The sequence below is a fragment of the Amia ocellicauda genome, chromosome 5 (assembly GCF_036373705.1).
Source record: "Amia ocellicauda isolate fAmiCal2 chromosome 5, fAmiCal2.hap1, whole genome shotgun sequence".
Classification (NCBI taxonomy): Eukaryota; Metazoa; Chordata; class Actinopteri; order Amiiformes; family Amiidae; genus Amia; species Amia ocellicauda.
This window is the reverse complement of record NC_089854.1, coordinates 25,343,673-25,364,389: the sequence shown is the minus strand read 5'-3', so window position 1 is coordinate 25,364,389 and position 20,717 is coordinate 25,343,673. Positions and strand designations below refer to the sequence as shown.

The 20,717-nt window shown below is 38.4% G+C and overlaps 3 protein-coding genes across 4 annotated transcripts in view; 1 reads left to right on the top strand and 2 right to left on the bottom strand.

Moving 5' to 3' along the window:
• The window catches only part of aspscr1 (ASPSCR1 tether for SLC2A4, UBX domain containing), a 61,755-nt gene extending 61,020 nt beyond the window's left edge, over positions 1-735 (top strand). The window contains exon 17 of the mRNA XM_066704565.1: positions 551-735. Within this exon, the coding sequence (XP_066560662.1) occupies positions 551-561 (11 nt within the window). The 3' untranslated portion in view covers positions 562-735. The remainder of the gene's footprint in view (positions 1-550) is intronic.
• An 8,456-nt stretch (positions 736-9,191) lies between these two features.
• Positions 9,192-12,355, bottom strand: LOC136749915 (centromere protein X). 2 transcript variants are annotated; one of them, XM_066704562.1, is made up of 5 exons: positions 12,264-12,352; positions 11,992-12,043; positions 11,668-11,721; positions 10,341-10,429; positions 9,192-9,762 (listed from the first exon to the last, which is right to left on the bottom strand). In XM_066704562.1, exons 1-5 carry the CDS (start codon positions 12,297-12,299, stop codon positions 9,748-9,750), a joined length of 246 nt encoding a protein of 81 aa, XP_066560659.1. In that variant the 5' UTR covers positions 12,300-12,352; the 3' UTR covers positions 9,192-9,747. The 2 variants fall into 2 exon arrangements, with proteins under 2 accessions (XP_066560659.1, XP_066560660.1); XM_066704563.1 differs by lacking the exon at positions 10,341-10,429 and having other exon boundaries at positions 12,264-12,355.
• A 489-nt stretch (positions 12,356-12,844) lies between these two features.
• Positions 12,845-19,321, bottom strand: LOC136749914 (uncharacterized). Its single transcript, XM_066704561.1, has 6 exons — positions 19,013-19,321; positions 17,229-17,285; positions 16,214-16,248; positions 15,691-15,850; positions 14,905-15,093; positions 12,845-14,639 (listed from the first exon to the last, which is right to left on the bottom strand). The coding sequence occupies exons 2-6, from the start codon at positions 17,235-17,237 to the stop codon at positions 13,929-13,931; spliced, it is 1,104 nt and encodes a 367-aa protein (XP_066560658.1). The 5' UTR covers positions 17,238-17,285; positions 19,013-19,321; the 3' UTR covers positions 12,845-13,928.
• Between the last annotated feature and the right edge of the window lie 1,396 nt (positions 19,322-20,717).

Genomic DNA, 20,717 nt, shown 5'->3' with positions numbered 1-20,717 from the left:
TCTCAGCCAAAATATGGAAATGAAAGGAAATTATATAGGTGACCTAATACAGTCGAAAAAGCCCATTGATTTGGAAACCCAGAAAAATAACTTCATTTAATCATTACTCTCTCCTAGTGATTGGAAGCGCCATATTAAGTATTGCAATTAGACATAATAAGAAATTAGAAAACAATTACAATGTGACAGCTTAATCTGATGATTTTTGTTTCAATTTTTAATGTTGAAATCAACATGTTGAACAAATGTCACAATTTTGATAACATAATTTAAAAAGTAAAGTTTATACAATAATTATATTCTACCCAAGAGAATGAGGACGAGACTAAAAATAAATGTAGTACAAACATTCTGCAGTTCTTGGGAGCGTAAAGAAATCAAGTTTAGTTTAGCTTTAGTTCATTATTTAGTCATCAATTTGTGTGTTAAACATAGTCTTAACATATATTTTCATCAGGTTTCTAGTGTGTGAAGTGTGTAATTTGGCTCTAGAACATTTTTACTCAAATATCTAACATCTAACTACTAATGTCACTTTACTGTCTTTCAGGAAAAAGATGAAAATAAGCCTACTGCGAAGAAACTGCAGAGTACCCAGAATAAAACTTTGAATTGTACATCATTAGTTAAACATTGTAATTCAGGATTGTACAATGATTTGCAAAGAACATGTTTAAAAACTTTGTGAATCCTAAATATACTGAATAGTTTTTCATTAAAAGTGTTGGAAATGTACATGGATACGGCTTGACTTTTTGTTCGCAATTACTAAACCGTTTAGGGTGAAAGAAGCACTGCTTAGAAAGCAGAGTTGTTATTTTGTTGCAGGAAGATCTACAACTGTAAAAGGGAATTAGGTGAATATCTAGAAATAACTGTTTTACATGATGTATTACAAGCAAGAGGATGCATAATACTGCAAATACTACTATTGATGTTACCAATAACATATTTTTTTTTAATTATTAATACTACTACTACTATTTACTAAATGCTTGCCTTAAAAGAGGTTTTAATTTGATTTTAATTGAGAGTTTTCTTGTATGTTCTGTTGGAAAGGGCTTGACTGCTGTCAATATATGCGTTTGTCTTCTGAAACGCAGAGCAGTTCCCACATTGAGTGCCTGGTTGGACGATGGGAAAACTCCTGCAAGTGGATTTGAAACAGATCCGTTTTCATTTCCTGGGCAATCTGTATGCTCTGGGCTGGGAGGCAACTCAGCCGCCTGGGCTTGTGCAGCCAAATCCAAAAGCCTGGAATCCCTGTCAGTGTTCAAGCCTTTAATGTTGGATGAAGAAAAGCTTAACTCATTAGAAAATCTTACTCATTTTGCTTCTAACTTCGTATTCTTTTGTTGTCGTCGTTGTTGTTCCCCTAACTGCTTTCATATGTTTAATAATATGGCCTTACGATGTAATTGGTTACATCAAGATGCAGCAGCACAAATAAATATTTATAGGATAACTAACATATTATCATTGTGCTTCGACCAATGCATGATTCTTGGGTTAACCAGTCTGTTTTTGGCTGGGGGGAGAGGTGTGCAGAGAAGCCATTAAGTTTGGTGTGTTTTAACATTCAATGGAAAATTATGTTGCAAGTAAAGCACTGATAATTAGATAACTTGCTTAAAATCATGTGGTAAAAATCATTGTGTTTAGTAACATGTCGGTAACAAACACTCCTCATTTAGATAACCCTATATTTGATATGTTTTGCCATATGATTTGACCTCTGCTTCGCTAAATCCACGGCTAAAGGTAGATTACAACTGACAGTACCAAAATCAGGTGCTTTTATATTGTCAGTAGTGATGAGCTTACTTCCCTGACAGCAGTTCACAGCGGTCCAGTCTGCTGAATCTTGCCAGAAAACATTCTGCTAGTTTAAGACACTTTACTTCTAGTGTAATAATCTATGCTGTCGGTGTCTGCTCTTGTTAGAAACCTGTACATTGATTCCTTGCACTTAAATGTATAAACCAGTTATTGATAGTTTGAGTGTGTGTGTGTCTGAAATTTAACTTCAGTACTTTTTATTTTTTAATAAGATAGAAGTAACTGAAGCAGAGAGTTACAGATCAGAAGCAAAAGGACCAACAATCCTGTGTGTGGATGCTGGAAATACATTGACCAATATTTTTTAAAATAGGTAAGCTTGATTTACATTTGATCAAGAAAAACCTACAGGAGATACAACTTTTGCGTTGTACATATAAACACCTATTTTGAAATTTGCATTTCCTTATAACAATTAACTTTATATTATTATTTTCTATGTAACATGTTCTAAATTAAGATGTCTTGGCAAGCCACCATTAGTCCCATTAATTATGTTAAATTAGCTTTAACTTAACTAGTTACTGAAATATCACACTCATTGCTTTTCTACTCAATAACTGTAAACCAATATTTACCATTCTTATGAGTTGCAGTAATAATCATTAGCATCACCATAAATGTTAAAACCACACTTAAGTTACCAGCTGCGATAATCCTTAAAATGCAATTGTGGTTCTACTGCTAGAAATGAAAATAATAATTGTCCTAGTTGTGCTGGCCAAGAAATTACTTAAAATGGAATGAATTTCAAGAACGAGAGTGAGTCTCAACACTTGGACTGCTGGCAAGAGGGCATCGCTCTTGTGTTTGGCTTTCTGATTCGTAAATAACGAGGTTTGCATTACTTGTAAATTAACAGGATCTAATCACTGAGAGTCAAGGACCAGAACAAAGGTATTTTACTAAATGGATAATTAGAGAAGCATAAATGGAGCGAGATGGGGATTGAAACCCTGTATGATTCTGAGTAAACGCAGCTTTGTATGTGTGGATGGACCATCACTCTTTCACTGCTTGTGTCGACTATGGGTTGCTAATTAGATATTTTAATCAAGTGCTATGAGGGAATGTCCTGGTATCTATTACAGCTTGAGAAGACCCTTATTTTTCCATGCAGATGAAGAGAGATTGCAGATAAATCAAAGCAGGAAAGGGGCCAGATGTAAAATATCCTTCAGTGAGGGATCGGGGGTGAAGTCTGTAATAACGTTGTTCAGGTGTTTTCTTGGAATCATAGTAACTGTGCTCATAGTAACCGTACTCATAGTAACCAGGCTTTGATCCCTTTTTTTCCTGCCCTTTTTGGCCAGACAGATGTTTTTGGAAATTCCATTACTCAAAAGACACAAAACAAGATGAAAGGTTTGCCATTTTTCACAGCAGTGTTCCATGGGAGTTGGGGCTGGTATGCGGGCACCTGTGTCCGCACATACTCCCCATACCTCCCTATCCTGGCAGCGGGTGTCTGTGGGCAATGTGGGAGTTGCTCTGCATTGCACTTTAATGCACAGTTCATTCAGTGTTTTTAAATGCTCAGGAAGAAAGACCTTGTTTCTGGTTTCGCTTAGTGCCGCTTAGTGCCGTATAGAGGCTTCACTTTGGACCTTATCAGAGACACCGTAATAGACTTATACATTCTCAACCCTTCAATCAGACTTGCCTGTGGCGTTTATCTTTCACTTCTCTTGTGGCAGAGAATTAATACATCAGCGCAGTCTGCATCTTAGCTCTGTTTACAACTGAATTAAAGAGCTGATGTTCAAATACGATTTTAAAGTGTAATGGCTTATATGTAAGCAGCAAAACCCATGTGGCGACTGTAGTTTGTTGTGACTGCATAAGCTGGGATAAAAGTTACCCTTCATCTAAGTGTATGTCAATCAAGGGAAATGCTAACATATACAAATGGGGATTTGCCTCTACCGCTCAATTGTTTGCGTGATGGGAGAAGCTACAGAATGTAATTATTTCATTTATCTCTCATTGTGTCATGGCTCCTGCCTCCTAGTGTAATGGTAGCATCCCACTAACCTGCAGCATGGGCAATGGCATCATTACCAGTGAGAGGATGGGTGTCATAATGAAATACCCAGGAACACACTGTAATAAATGGGAGACGGTGGCAGTGCTGTGTGGGAGATGATAAAAGAAATGTGGTGAAGCACTGTAGTTAAAGAGGAGCCCCACACCTGCGCAAGGCTGCATTACTGCGGCGCCGGTCTACAGAAGCTTGTCATTCCTCTGCATAATGTCAGCGCTCTGCAAACCAAAACACTGATTGAGCCGAGACAAGAGCATTCAGCCAAGAAATGACAATCATTTCAGGAGGAGAGAGAAGGGGAAAAAAATTACTCAACCTGGACTCTGCTTTTTGTCAATCAAAGCAGTGTAATTATCTGATTACCAATGAGTAAAGAATTATCATAATCCTATAGTTCTTTATATTCTATGTCCAACTTATCACGTTGAATGATGGGAACATCCAGGATATTTGAATCATTTTAAAACTTGCCAAACCAACTTGGCAAACGTATGCAGGGAGTAAATGGAAATGTACTCATTAAGTAATGACAGTGAGATGCATGAACAGTCTGTATTAAACATTTCTCCATGTGCCATCTGAAAGTTTTCAGGAAAATATTTAATCAATCCAATATTTATGTATTTATAAACCAAATGTCGTATTTATGATTGTCCAAATTAATTTGCTGTAAATCCATGGTTGCAAAGCAGAGGCATATTAAAACAGCCCTACACTTTTTAAACGTACCATCTCTGTGCATTAATATATATTTCTGTGAGGAAAAGCAAATGAAATTGTCAGGTATAACACTAAAATTCTAACTTTTAGCATCCGTGCTTTTGCATATTATTCTACTTATCAAGAATAAACAGGTGCACCTGTAACACAGGGAGAAATACTTATTGAATATGGCAATCTGTCTGGAAAATGAATGTTGGAATATCACATCTGATTAGTCTTCGGGCCTGGCAGATGTTTGTCAGTGTTCAGGACTATTAAACTGATTGATTGTTTGAAACTTTAGATGATTCCCCCCCGCCCCCCAAAAAATATTTCCACTGCTGTGTTAGGAGTAAAGTATGCTTTACCTTTGGTCAGTCAGGAATAGCTAATGCATTTCTCGTGTCACATAGTATGTGAAGCCCCATAGGGACCTGACAAAGAAAATGTAGTGCACAGATTATTCAAGGAAATGGATCAGCACAAGAAAAAAAACAAAAAAAAACTCATTGGTCAGGTCACTCCTGAATACTTGAAAAGAATTCCTTTTGGCAAAGCTCTTCCCTGCCTCCCGAAAATATCAAAAGCAACAGCTGCATGCGCGCACACAGGCTGAACACAACTGGGAAAACAACCTGTGCTGCCGGTACTGCTGGAACCTTACCTTCATTTCCAAATGTACCATAAAAAGAATATGAGGCTCATAAAAATAATCAAATCATATTTTTCTTTTGAAAAGGCAAAAATTTTAAAATTACTTTTACTCAACATTTTTTTGTTATAAGTCACACCCCTCTCTTTGTTGTTGTTGTTGTTCTTGTTGTCTACCCCCCCATAAACGAAATCTCTACTCGTGTGGTCCGAGAACTGATGGCAGCCTGCTGCCCCCTCCCCTCTAACCAAACAACACTCAGGCCCAGCTGAGTGAACTTCAAAGTGGCCAGAGGGGGTACTCTTGCGTTCCTGGCACTTGTCATTGTCTAACTAGCTGGCTGCCCGCCCCCTCCCTCCCCTATTACTCTAATTACTTCCAACTGCTTTCCAAAGCTTTGATGGGAGAGAGAAAGTACTCATGCTGGAAAGCACCTGCTGAAGACTGTAAAGCATGCAGGTGGGGCTGGTGTGTGGGGAGGCCACTCTGTGGTCAGCTACTGCACGTGGCATGGCCCTGCAGAGAGCCCGTGGGCCAAGTGGGAAAGAGCAGGGCTGGCTTACCTTCCTGACAGGTAGCAAGAGGGACCAGCTGAGAGCCAGTAAGCCCAGGAAACAGTAATAAGACCACAACTACAAAGGTAAATGACACAAAACTGCCCCACAGCTCTTGAGATGACCATTACTGTCCTGTAAGTCATTTATTTGAATGTCCGTGGGGGAGCACAGGGGTTGTCAGAAAGCAGGCCTTGCAGTTCACTGTGCTTCAAGGCTTTATGAAACACCGCTCATGGTTTTGCTCTGCGATTGCCATGCGATATCACGTGGTAATCACGGCCTGCAGTGTGGAGGGTTTGGGAAGGGGGTCCTTGTTTAGACCACCTTTGTGTTTAGAGTTTGAGTAGTGCTGTAGGGTTGCCCCTGCCTCAGCTCTCAGGTTGGTAATAATGAAAAAAGTGTTCTTGCTTGTTTCACAGCTTCTCTCCCCAGATGTTTCCACAGATACCAGATACTCAGACACACTTACTGTGCTTTCTGATGCACATTAAAAACCCAGAGACAAGCACGCCCAGTCCAACAGCGCTGGTGTTGTTAAAATTAAGTGTTTCCCAGCACTGCTGTAACACGCTGGTATACAGAGCAAGCTAATGAAGCAGCACTATGTCCCTGCCCTGTGGTACATTGTTTCCATCCCTGGTATCCTCTTGATGTATTTTATTACCTGTGTCCCCTGCTGATGTTTTGTGCACGATAGAACAGGTAGAGCTTGCCCAGAGCAGAGCCAGGGCCAAGAACTGAGAAAGCCACTCGTGAAGTGATAGAATGTATCGAGAAAGAGAGAGAGCGAACGACAGGACGTGCAGCCGACTCAAAAGTTTGCTTTTATAGAACATGTATTAAAACAGACGGATCCTGAGAACATTTGAGAACAAGTGCCTGACATTTCAGGCGAGCGCCTGTAGACTGGGACATACAATTGTAGCTAAACTGGCAGGTTCTGTATTCTGTTCTTTGTTGCCTGTGATTAAAATCTGTCTTAAAGATTACAACAAACAACTTGCTGTTAATTGTATGTCCAATCAAAAGATTAAAATTCAAAAGAACAGGCAGGCTGTAAATTCTTCTCTATTGTATTGCAGAATGTCATAGAGTACTATTGTGCGGCTCACAAGCATATTCAAAGTTATGCTGTCGTTGGCTCTGACTCTTTTAAATTATGAGTAGCATATTTTAATTACTGCAAATGTATAAGCTCATATTCCCAGATTTGGTTACATCAGTTGTATAAATGTAATGATGGGAACAAACATTAAAAGGGGTTATTATTATTATACTTAACCAAACAACTTTAAACTAAAAATTTAATTATAGTTTGACAAGAAGGAGACAGTTTTTAAGAAATTACATATTTTCAAATTTCAACTTGGTTTCCGTTTTTTACTGTGCTTTGTTTCTGAGTCTACATTTGATTTTGCCACATTTTAACTCTGGGCCACTGCTCATGAAACACATGAAATTAGCTCTGATTTTGGTGAGTCGGGTATACGTGTCAACTTTTTAACGCTGGTGTGCACAATATGTGTGAGATCTCCAGGTACTGTGCAGGCCAGGATCACTGCAATCTTCGATACTGATGCTGTGATGAAAAGCAGCACATTTGATCTCGCATGTTTAGAGAACTGTTTTACTTTCCTGACAAGTTCCAGGAGGAAATCAGTTCAAGAATGCTCAAACAGAAAGTTTCTTTCTGGGTGGCTCATTTGTTTTAAAGTTGTGGGCCAGGAAACATGTGAGTTTATGTCAACTGCCAATCAAAGCAACAACTGAATGGAGGAAAACCGCTGCAGTTTAGAGAGGGCATAGCTGTAATGTTGAGCTATTCCACAAGAACAATGTCAATTGAACCCAAGCAACATCAATATTAATCCACACAAGCGAAATATAGCAACCCAAAAACTACAGGGGGACTTTTTTCTCTCTCTCTCTCAAAGGTTTGCACACTTCATGAACACGAACACATCTCGGTGTAGTGGCTGTGTTCATTAAAAGGAGTTGTAGGGGTCCCAACTTGCATTGTGTAAAAAACTGAAAAGGCCCCTTGAGAAATGACCCATGATGCACAATTATGCAAATACCGCACCGGAACAATACGGGCTTGGCACAGAGACTGTGAGAAACGGCGTGTCACTGATCTATTGATTCAGCTGCCGTATACATTTCCCCATTCATGTGGGAGCGGCAGTGAAGCAGCAGGCAGGAAGGGCAAGGTGTGTCTTCAGGATCACCTGGAGATCCAGGTAGATATCAAAGCGCCTCCTGCCAGGAAACGCTAATTAACAGGCAGTGAAGGATGGGATATCTGCAGGTCAGAGTTTGATGTGGTCGACAGAGGAAAAAGGGAAATATCCTTGTAATTTACATTGACACTAGACAAGAACATGTTTTATATTGCTCGCCTGAGGTATTGAGGGTTGAGGGTAAAGTATTGGAGAATAAACTAACTTTTTGTAAATATATACATAATTCATATTAAATAAGGCCATGTTGGTAGAACCTGTATGAAGTCTCTCTTCTGTATGACCTGTTGCCTGGGTCCCTGACTCCTACTCACTCAACTGCCTGGAGGTTCGTCACTTCAGACAAGAATAGGTTTCATTAGCAGTGAACTATTTTGCTCCAGATACTAAGCCCTGATTTTTTCATCATATCTTATCCCCAATTAACTCGGGAGACAGACAACTTTTTAGAGATTTATTCATATCATAGCTTTGAAATAGGAGTCTTCACTGCACACCCACTCCAACCACCTTCTGTCACAAATTCAGGGTGGCTGAACATGACAGTTGTATTGAAATTGATGTGCTTTATAATAAATGCCCTCTGGTTGCTTTTTCCTTTAGACAGCCAAAAAAGCATCAGGTGTCGAGTGACTCTTTTCAAGGGCCACCCTGCCTGTTCTGTCTAGCGGCCATCCTTCAGAAGCGAGATCACGGGTGGGGGTTGTGGATGCTCGAGCAGGGCACTGTACGGAGGCAGCTGTCACTGACCGGACAGCGATCTCAGGTGTGTGGAGGTGTTGCTGTAGCACCAGAACCCGAGCTTACTGAACTTAGTGTGCAAATCTCTGTGAAACCAGCAGAAACATGACATACAGCTGGCTGTTGTTCAACTCTTTTTTGTTCACAGCAGATCCCAAATGTTCATCTATGGATTGTATGGGACCAGAGCCCCCCAGGGCTGACCTTACAAATGTAAAGATATGTAGCTTTTCTCTCTCTCTCTCTCCCCCCCCAAAGTCCGAATTAGACCTGCTATGTTATGCATCTTCTGGCACCCCCACTACTATAGTAACCCTACCCAGCCCTGGAGGACCGGAACAAATTACACAAAGGCACGTTATCCCAGGTGATATTCAGGGTTCTCGTGAGAGTTCTTCAAATAAACACAATGGTCCTTTTGAGATTCGTAAAATGTGTATTTAATACATGTGGTGCTCCGTCTCCAACTGCGTTTCCCGCCACTGAAACAGCAAATTCACAGGCGCGAGTCGCTCTACAGTTCAAGCGCCTGCTAACAGGACCACCTGCTGTCCACTGCACTTTTACTACAAACAGAGCCCGAGGAGGCTGGCGTGTTGAAATACGTTAAAACAACAAAAAAAGGCCTCACTTTATCAAAGAAAATGCAGAATCATATTTAATCAAACAATACACTGACAAATGTATATATACATGACTATCTTAGTTAGACTATTTACAGGAGAAAACTGCTTTGGTTTTTGTTTCCTAAGGTTTTTACAACTTCAATGTGAAATTCATAAACATTTATTTCTATCCTTTACGGACTGTTGGATTAATACACTGCTATATTCATGTTTGTGATGAATTGCTTTTAATGGAGCAACTAATAGGTTTGTCCGTGGAAATGTGACTGAGGCTGTCATTGCAGGACATCCCTCTCCCTCCAGGAGCAGAACACCAGCGCCCTCCGGTGGCCCAGCAGTGTAAACACTAGAAGTCTAAAAGCTGTGACGGGAAGCAGAAGACAGACAGGTGCGTGAGGTTGTGAGGAGTGAACAGCTTTTTAGAAGTGAAGAATAACTTCTCCATTTGACAGGTGAAGAACAGACATAAAATCATCAGAATAAACAACTTCTTAAGTACTCAACGTAAAACACAGTACCACTTTATCTTATTTGTACCGTGACTCATGAAGCAAGTCTAAAGCCCCTAAAAACCCAATAAACACATTTTCAATAAATCTTCAGGACAAACAAGAAAAAAAGTGTTCAGACTTATTTTGTACTTGGCTTTTAATTTTGCAGCTGAGGAGAAGGATACATTTTAGATGTCTGTTTGTTCTTCAGTACCCAAACAATTTCCTTGGAAGCGTGTTAGAAAATATCATACCCATATCCCTTTCAGTTTCTGTGTGTACACCACTTCTATCAGGCGTAAATGTTAACTTTGTCTGAAAGGGTGACATTGTCTGAGTCTTCTTTTTAGCTGAGGAGTGGGGCAGGAAACTATTTAATCTTATATAGATGTGACAAACAAAAAACGTGTCATAGTTGTACAGAACCCAGGGCTCTTTCCCCACATACCAGCTGTGGCAGCACCTTTTTAAAGTGTTCGACGTCAATGTTGTCACAGCCTTCAGTTTCTGCCTGTTTCACCGATCGCACTGCAGCCTCTGTAACACAGAGCAGGTTCCCTCGTTTGTACTGGCCACTGTAGGAACTACTGTCAAGTACCTGCCCCTGAGCTGTGCTACACTTCCACTACCTAGAGGGAGCTGCAAGCCCGATGAACTGCAAAGTTAATACAAACTGCAACGGCTGATGCAGGGATGAGCGGGTACAAAGTGCACCCCCTCCACCTCACTGACACACCCACACGGCACTGCACCCCATTGAATGCATTCAGACATGCAGCTGTGAATCAGAGAGAAAAACACTGCTGCCACGTGATCTCTATATATAACAGTAGGTGTGCCAATCATGCAATTTTGTGTAACGATTGTCATACAAATCATTGTGATTAATGATTGCATTGTCTTATCTTTTACTTTTATACTACGATGAAGCATACAGATTTTAGGGATACTCATTTATTGACCATGAACATAAATACAAAATATTATAATAAAAAGCAGGCACTTTTATAAGTTTAATAACCCCAAATAAATTGTGCATTGGCAGGTTAGGCCAGAAGTAATAACTGAATGAATGAAAATTCTGAATAGACCACATCTCAGTCTTTCACAATATTGACCTTTCCTACTCCTTCTGTTCAGGGATCCCTATCATACCACTGGGCTGATACAGCACCCTTCAATATGCTCGTTTTGAACACAGTATGCAGTCTCATGCTCACATGAACTCACAGAACAGGGATGTAAATAAATCACTTTATATAGTATAATGTCTCCTGGATGAAAGAAAAAACGATGTTTCAGAGTTTGTTTAATCTTCCCAGAGACCGACTCAAATCGGCAAATTACTGCTTCTCATACTACGTGGCAGTGGCGGCCTCTCCTGGAAATACACAAAACCACAGCAAACTCAATGCCAAACAGCCCCTAGATCTGTACGTTTTATCAATAGATCACAATCAGCATTACTTAAACATGGAATAACAGTTATGTTTTGCTACAATCAATTACCACTCATTTGACTTCCACTTATTTTAGAACAGATCATTTGTGGTAACAAAGCCCATGCAAATCAGCATGCATCTTGCACAGGTGGAAGTGCTTCTACTGTTTTATTTCTAACTGAATACTTTATTAAATCGTATCCAACCAATAAGCTGCTCAGAATCATTTTATATATGAACCAGCTTATTAGACTGCATTTCAGAAAACCTCATCCTCATAGCAGCCCTAACGTGGTTGTGTGTGTGGGTTAAGACATTAAGTCCTGCTCTCACCTTGAACGAAGACCTTCAGCATCTCGGCCATCAGGATAACAGCATCAGCGCCCACTATTGACAGTGACCACAAACATGTTATAATTACTATTTGCTGATTTTTGACACACCGAGCAATGCAGTCCAGTGAAGAACTGCGTCAGTGACCTCAGCATTATCGAGGCAGCACTTTGCAGAATTAACACCGAGTTCATTTTAAACCTGCATAGGCTCTTCATCCATACCACAAAGAAAAAATACAAAATAAAAACAAGAGACCTTTGAACACAGATCGCCAAAATAAATGGATATTTATTAAAGTAATAATACATCTCCAAGACTTACCTCTGGTCTTCTCATCTTTGAAGGACATTGAAAGCAGCTTGCTGACAGTTTCCTGAAAAGTATTCATTTAAACGGTCGTTTTATATTTTTATAAAGGCATTCAATACACGTACATTAGGCTATTGCCCCATTTCAAAGGTTTCATTCAAGTTATAAAACCTATTCCATTCGGTACTTTAATACTGATTAATGTATGAGCTGTTTTATAATCGTGCTATTTTACAGGTGTATAAAATATATGTTCTTCTAAATATACAAACGTAAACATTTACTTTTTTGAACGCGGCGCCCTCTCCTCTGTCCTCCATTTTCAACAGAATGAACTCGTTTCCGGGTTTAGCGACCAATCAGCATCCGCGCCGCGCCGCTCTCGTCAGCCATTGGTTGGAAACGAGGGAGCTTTCGGGATTTGTAGTCCTGGCTTGAATCAGAAGAAAGTATATGTACAGCTATTGTCGACTAATGCAATGTTATACAAATCAAATATATATATATATATATACACCACTTGATTCAATTGGCACCAGTAGCTAAACCAATACTTAGTTTTATACAGTATATGTAATGCTTTATTGAATGGATATGTGCTTCTATTTATTGTACTATATATCACGAACTGTAATTATATTTGCCACTGCTATGTCAGTTAAAGAAATTAAAGTTGTAAACGTGTTTTTGATTTCTAGGCTGTAATCCCTAGACATCTTGCAGTATTCCAGTACTCTGAAAGATCCCCATTTCCACCACATATTGTTCAGTCCCGTGTATGGTACTGTTAAATAAATATTTGTCTATGTAATTGAGAGAAATGGCAACATAAAGTTTGGAGACAAAACACAAACAAAAACCAATATCACATTTCAAATTGATTTAATTAAACATTAAATATACAAAATATACATTCAGAAAATGTATACCATGATGTTTATTTCACTATGGTACATGTAAAAAACCAGGCTAGTTACTATAGATATAAATAAACCTATATCCACCAGTACAACCCAGGACTGTTACAGATGCACCAATTACTTAATATATGAATATAAATAATCTTTAACTTGCACATTTTTAATGCTCTTTTCAAAAGTTTAACAGAAATTGTACGAATTTAACTTTTGTGCCTTGAAAAAATGCAAGGTACAAACTACAGTAAACTGAAAATGTGCTCGTACTCTGATCTTCTGTTGAAGTATGAAGTAGCACAGCAATGTATATACAGAACTGCAGGCTGAAGGAGCAATAACAGGCCATAGGATTATACCACACACCTCTTGACTTGGACTTGACATAGGCATCAGCTAAACTAAATAATAATAATAATAATAATAATAATAATAATAATAATAATAATAATAATAATAATAATAATGTGCATTTAACTAATACCCTGATGTGCTTTATTTTATTCTAGAATTGAAAAACATATGAATTAGATAAAAACTCCCATATTGATTTTAACTAGTTAAACTTTTTTCAAGACCACTCACACTGATACACACTGAAATTCTTTGTCAATGTATTCATTTCTGTAGACTTGACATGGAAATGCACTATATCACACAAAATAAAAATAAAAACTTCCAACACCTTATTTCCTATGCAAGGAAAAAAAAACAATGACAAGATTATAATGCTTCTTTGTATAAAGTTTTACTATTTATTTTCAAAGTCCCAAGTAAAGTATTTTTTTTGGTTTCCACATACAAACATAGCAAAAATGTCACAATGTACTGTATAGTTACACCATGGCTTTTAGTCAAATATGTTTCTCTGACACGTATGTCTCTCTAAAAACAGCTCTGAAGTCTTTGGTAAAGGCACTCTATTGGACATTGTTACCTGGTCATAAACAGGAATGTCACTGTTTTGTGTAAATTCAAAATGATCAAACATTTTATGTGTCAGTAATTCAGGCAGATACTTTTCTGAAAAAATACTTAGTTTGGATGGAAGAACTTTGATTCTATTTCATCATCTTTGATTTTAAACCCTCGTGAATTGAGCAACTGGGCTGCTTTCTTCTTCGCTTGGTTTACAATCTCTGCTCTGTCAAGAGGTACCTGTTCCTGAAGTGAGTGACTGTCCTGTTCTTCATAATGACGGTATGCAACCGTTTCATTCCTGACCCTCTCCTCTCCATTCAGGAGGTTGCTCAGAGACTCATTTTCGGCACAGTTCCCATAATGCCAGTCTTGCGTTTTGTCACTTTCCGTGTACACAGGTATGAAGTCAATGTTCTGGAATATCCTATGGCACTTCACACAGGGCGATTCCTCCAAGTAGGAACCACGTGGTAATTTCATTTTATAGGCCATACAGATCACACCGTTGGGAAGCCTAATGATATTTCCACTTTTACCATGCCAGACCGCATGGGCTACAGCATCATTCCAGGTCTTAATGCAAGACAGCGTAATCATTACCTGAGTCTCCACTCTACCACTACAAGACAGCGAAGCTCCATAATAAATTGGAGAACTCCTTTTCATGTCTTCCTGGAAGTAGCAGACACTGATAACACTTGCCACTAAACAGTAATTATTTTCACACTGGTCATCTTTGTTTTTGTCCACCACCATTCCTTTCCTGATGTCCTCTAAATGCTTCAGGATAGCAGTGTGGTTACTACAGCCCTTCCATTTTGTAACCTGTTTTCCAAAAAAAAAGGTAAATGCAGTTGAACCGAAACACTGCTATTGTGAGTTTGTGACACAAATTGTGTCCTACCCGTACATTGCCAATTACAAACCTGTATCCTATGACATCTTCATTTATTGGCAGTAGAAAGTGGCTCCTGACAATAATTTAGACCCTCTCAGTAGCAATGCAGTTCATTGTAGTTTTCAAGACATCAATGAATACTTTTAAAAGTTTGTGTTGTTGTGGAGGTTGGATGTGTTTTCAGGCACTCACCAAATCCAGGAGAATGGAAAAGGGTGTCCGGGTTGGCCAATGAGTGCGGTACTGCTCGAAAGCCTGAGGGAATAGCTTCTGAAACCTCTCATATATTCCATCAGAGGAGAAGAACTCCCGTGGTTCAATTGGCTTCTTTTTATCTTGTCTCTCATGAATGTAACCCAGAAAGAATATGCAATGAAGGACCTGCTCCAAGGAGGACATGCAAGTTGAGTAAGCATTAATAAAAAAAAAATATATATATATATATATATATATTTGCTGGCGTATGCATACTTTTAAGGGCATCACATGACTAGATTATGCAAGAATGGGCCCAGAATCCTCGTTAACATATTCTGCATCTGATTAGTGTGGTGTACACTTTTACGAGGGTGAGCATAGTTTCTGGGATGGCAGGTAATATGTGGTGTACAGACGCCAATTTTGGTTTTATTATTTTTTGTTCATGACTAGGAACTGTCACAAACCTTTGTTTGAAGGGCGTGGCACTTCTGTCATTATAGTGTAATCAACAACTTCATGATCATTCTTTTATTATGCATATGTTTCCTGAGGCAGGACTGCACAATCAGCAGTTCAATAAAAGTAAATATATGAAAGACCCTCTTTTGTTAAAAAACAATCTTGCATCTCCTCATGCAAGTTATCTTTAATAATCTGCTATAAATGTAAATGTTTCTCTCTGCTTTCAAATGATAGACTGTGTTTAAACTGTTTGCTCTCCCACAGACAGAACAACAAGCAACATTTTTTGTTAATGGACAGGAAGACTAGTTTTACCTCAACGAAATATGCGTTTGTCACATTTGGTTTTTTTTCCTTAAATGCTTTCCACTGCTTAAAGAATTCGATGATAAAAACAGTTCCACTCTTCACCAGTTTTTTCTTGATTAGTTCTTTATCCTTGTGATTAAGTTTCTTTCTCCTCTGTATGTTTGATCTGAAACAACCACCAAATCACATCAGTTTAAGATGAATGTTTGAGCTGCCTCAGATTTTGATAGGGGTGTATGTGTAAAACTCTTACTTAGAGACAAAGAAAGAAATGCCCAAACTAAATTGTAGATTTTAATTAATTAAGGAATCAAAATGTATTATTCTAAACATACATTGGCAGACATAAGTCTTCAACAGTGTGTCCTGGAATGCCCATGTGTTGAACAATGAGACAAGTTTAGAAGGTTTACATTCTATAACAATTCAAGCCTTTAATTCATAGATTTAAAACAATAATAATAATAATGATAATTGGTCTTGGTGGCCATTTCCAGTGTCACTGAAATGTGAAGAATGCAGTAATTACCTCACATGGGGGGTGACATCAGCTGCATGGTGATTCTATTTCAGAAAAAATAAAAACATGATATAAAATATATGGGTTTTTCAAGAGGGCGAAGAGTCTTTAAATTAGTCCACAATAAAACCATGTTCTTTCATTCAGAATCTGTTTCATTTACCTCTTGTCTTTCTAATTTGACATATTGGGATGTTTTCTTGTCTATGTCAGTTTTGTCTAATGCTGCTGTTACCTCTATCAGGTAATACTTTTTTCAGCAGGTATGTCAAAGTCACCAATGATTTTAAAGTGGCAAGTAAAAAACCAAACGGAAAGTTCGGCTTCACAACATACTACCCTGCACCAGTACATTTCATATTTACATTTAAAGACATTTAAGTCATACACAACACTTTGCTACATGTTGGAGGATAAATTAGTAAAGGCACAAAATGGTAAGGAAATCTAGGGTTTAGCTTTCATGTGGACCTTCACAAGCATTCAGACGGGACGAGGCTCACAAAAGAATGTGTGATGATTTTAAAACTGGTTACCATGTTTATTTCAGGCGATGTGAGATGTGTCACTCAGTGGCTCAAACCCTGCAGTGGAAATGCAACCAGACTATTCCAGAGTAACTGCGCGGCAGGGCTGACCTGAATTCATCATTTTGTTTTGTTTTGTTTTGTTTTCTCCCTCTCTTTAAAGATTTATACCATTGCCTTTTGCTTGATTTGAAGTTTAAACAATGTATGTATTCAATCAACATGATCCACACATTTCATATAATTCAATCAAATCAAAAGCCATCGATTTGATGATTTTTAAAATATTGATATCCCATATTTCCACTGTTGGATTATTTTTCCTGAACATATTAATGGAAAATATGTGTATGTTATTTGTAAGCACCAATTTTCGTGCTGGAAATGCACAGACTACATACATAAGAAAAGAATGTACTAATAATGAAGCACTGGTGCAAATACAACTTCCTGGTAATAAAGAATTCATTGTTTCATACAAAAGCAGTGGTACTCACACTGTCCATGTCTAATGTTGAGAAGCTCCATATGAAGCAAAACACATTTATTGCATCCTGCAGAGAAAAACACACTTCGTTTTCAATAATAAAATGCCAAGCAAAACAGGAACAGCAAATATGGTGTATTGTAGCTCTGAAAAAGACTGGGAGAAAGTGTTGCTAGTGCTACAGCCTTTGTTATGTGCAATCATACATCAGACTTCATAGCTACAATGCTTGCAAAACTATAAATACTATTATTATATTTGTCTTATCTTTTTGGATTTCAATATATAGTAAAAGTATAGTATAGTATTAGGATATCTAAACAATTTGGGATTTGACATTGTTTGGTTCTTGAATGAAATGTTCAGATTGTGCTGTAAATTTATGTGACTGTTCTGGTATTTGTGTAATCAGTTTATATTATTGTGACAAGAGTATGATGAAAAAACACATCAATACTAGTAATAACAGTAATAATGATTAGCATATCATTATGATTTTGTCATGTAACAATTCCATTAAGTAAAGTTATTGCTTACTGAATCCAAATACAGAAAAGTGTTAACATTATATCATGTGGAAGTAGTTAAAACAACTTGCTTTACGTTAGTCGACCTACACGCAGAAATCAGTTATTACAACTGGTACGAGAAGCATGAAAGTATTTACTGTAAAGTCTCATAGTAGTTGTAGTAGTAGTATACTGGTAGTAAAAGTTAGCTAAGTCTGACATAACATATTAGTTTCTGCTCTTGCAGTATACAGATCAGTTACAAACATTATCAAAAAAACTGTATCAACTTTGCAATGCCTAGTTGTGAGGAAAAACGCTGGATTGTCCTGGTGATTTTAGCAACATTAAATGCATGTATTTATTCGGGAGTGTCCCATTAAAATGAAAAGCAATGGCGGCTGATGGACGGAGAGGATTTGTGCGGCCTGTGCTGTGCTCTTGTCTGGACTTCACACAAAAGTAAGGCAATATTTCATAATTAAAGCATTGCATCGTTTCCCCGCAATGAAAACAGCAGGCCCTTTACCAGAAATGTGCGAGCAGCGGCTCCATGATGGAGCTCAACTTCACACAAACCAGGCTTCCCAGTATGAACACATGCTGAGCAGGAACGGATATTTAAATACTTTGCAATCGTATTTCAAAAATGTACTCGTGTTTAATTAGATGGCAGAAAGTATGTAGTATCTGTCATCTTTCTGTATGTTCTCAAGCACAGATGATTTCCTAACTGGGTTTGATCTGGTGTGTTTCTATTGTAGTATTAAAAGTTATATGGAATTTGCGTACTTGCTGGCTTATTCACGAACCTCTTTAAGATGCTTTATATAACCCAATTGATAACAGGGTGGCGCCAGTGAAGTAAGGACAGAAATGCAATCATACGCTTCGTGCTAAATGCTTGACTTTTGACCGTCATTGAAACCTGTCATGTTATCATCTTATGAAGCAATTTGCACTTGACTTGAATGTTAACTGTGACAAACATTACACACGTTAGTCACTAACTCACTAAACCAGTCCTACGCGTAGTTCATGTGAACAAAAGTACCAGGAAGTAAGAATACGTAAGGGTTTCTACTTCAATGTATTATTATATTAATTGTATTTAATGTGCGCTTGAAAGGGTTAGTGCGACTACTGTTAATTATGCGCAAATTCAACAAACTTCATAAAGACTTGTACAATTTTTAAATAACTCCTGCTACACTATGCAGACAGCACACGGTTCCTTAATTCAATTATGTTTTTCAAGAACCTAAAAAAGTTAACAAACACCTACCTTATTTTTAGCAATGCACAAGCTCCTTCATGGCACATTAATTCACTTTCCTATATTATACGAACATCCTCGGTTTCACCCAGAAAATAAAATGACGCTTCTTACAAAAACAGAAGTTCCTGGTACTTTAGCACCGCCTTTTAAAAACAGCAAACGAAACTGAAAGTTTGAATACAGTACTAGATAGTCAATTCTACATTCCCCTTCCAAAAATACAAAATATTGCAGATGTAGCCTACTATAACTGTCATACAGTGTCTGAAATATGATAACCCAGGGGTGCTATAGATAATCATCAGTTCATATGTGTACACTGGACCTGGGTGTGAAGGGACTGGCGGTGCTGGAGGTGGGTGGATTCATTTTGCGCAACATTGAGAATCCATGATTAAACATCCTAGCTGGCATTACAAAAATCAAGGCATGTTGTGAAATTGTGTCATATTTTAATCTAAAATTGTGAAACAAACATTCAAGTCTCCCTGCAGTTGTACTTGGGGAAGTGTTTTCATGTAAAGCAGTGGTTGAACCCTGGCCCTGGTGGTAGGGTTGGCAGTGCTCCGGCGTGGCTCCAGCAGCCCCAGCTCCAGCTCCGGAGCCACAAAAAACTGCAGACTAGGATGCAATCATTATTTATAACGTTTCTTTTTTTACTTCTTTTATGTAAATAACTGTTTAACAAAAGCAACATATTAATAACAACCATTCAAACATGAAAAAGTAGAAAATTGTAAAGATGTCTGTGGCAATAGGGTTGCATGCCGGCCAGTATTTTACCAGACTGTCCGGCTTTTGTACACTACATGAGCAACAGTATGTGGACACCCCTCCTAATTAGTGTATTTGGCATGTGGGAGACTCTGAGACCCAGTAGAGGAAGATTCTATGGTCTGATGGTCTGGCCTCAACGCTAAGCGCTACATTTGGTGCCAGCCTAACACTGCACGTCATCCTGAGAACATCCCTACTGTGAAGCATTGTGAAAATTGATGCAGCAATTACACAGAAATCCTGGAAGAAAACCTGCTGAAGTCTGAAGATTAATCTTCCAGCAGGGCAATGACCCCAAACATACAGCCAAAGCCACACTGGAGTGGCAAAAATAAAAAAGGTAAATGTCCTGGAGTGGCCCAGTCAAAGCCTAGACCTCAATCCAGTTGAGAATATGTGGAAAGAGTTGAAAATTGCTTTTCGCCAAAGGACCCCATCCAACTTGATGGAGCAATTGTGCAAAGAAGAATGGGCAAACATTGCCGTGTCCAGATGTGCAAAGCTTGTAGAGGTTTATACACGTAGACTCATGGCTGTAATTGCTGCCAAAGGTGCCTCTACCAAGTATTGACTGAAGGGGTGATTACTTATGAATTCAATTATTTTCTATTTTGTATTTGTAATTAATTTAGAAAACAATGCAGATCATATTTTTCACTTTGACATTATGCACATTTTCGGTGTTGATCAGTGGCAAAAACTCCTGATTAATCCATTCTGATTTCATGTTGTAACACAATGACGTGGAAAAGTCCAAGGGGGTGAATACTTTTGAGAGCCACTGTAAAATCAAGCCACACAGCATTCTCCTTAGACAAGCATTGGCAGTAGAATGAACTTTACTGAGAGCTCAATGACTTTCAACATGGCACTTTCATTGGATGCCACCTTTCCAACAAGTCAGTTTGTCAAATGTCTGCCCTGCTAGAGCTGC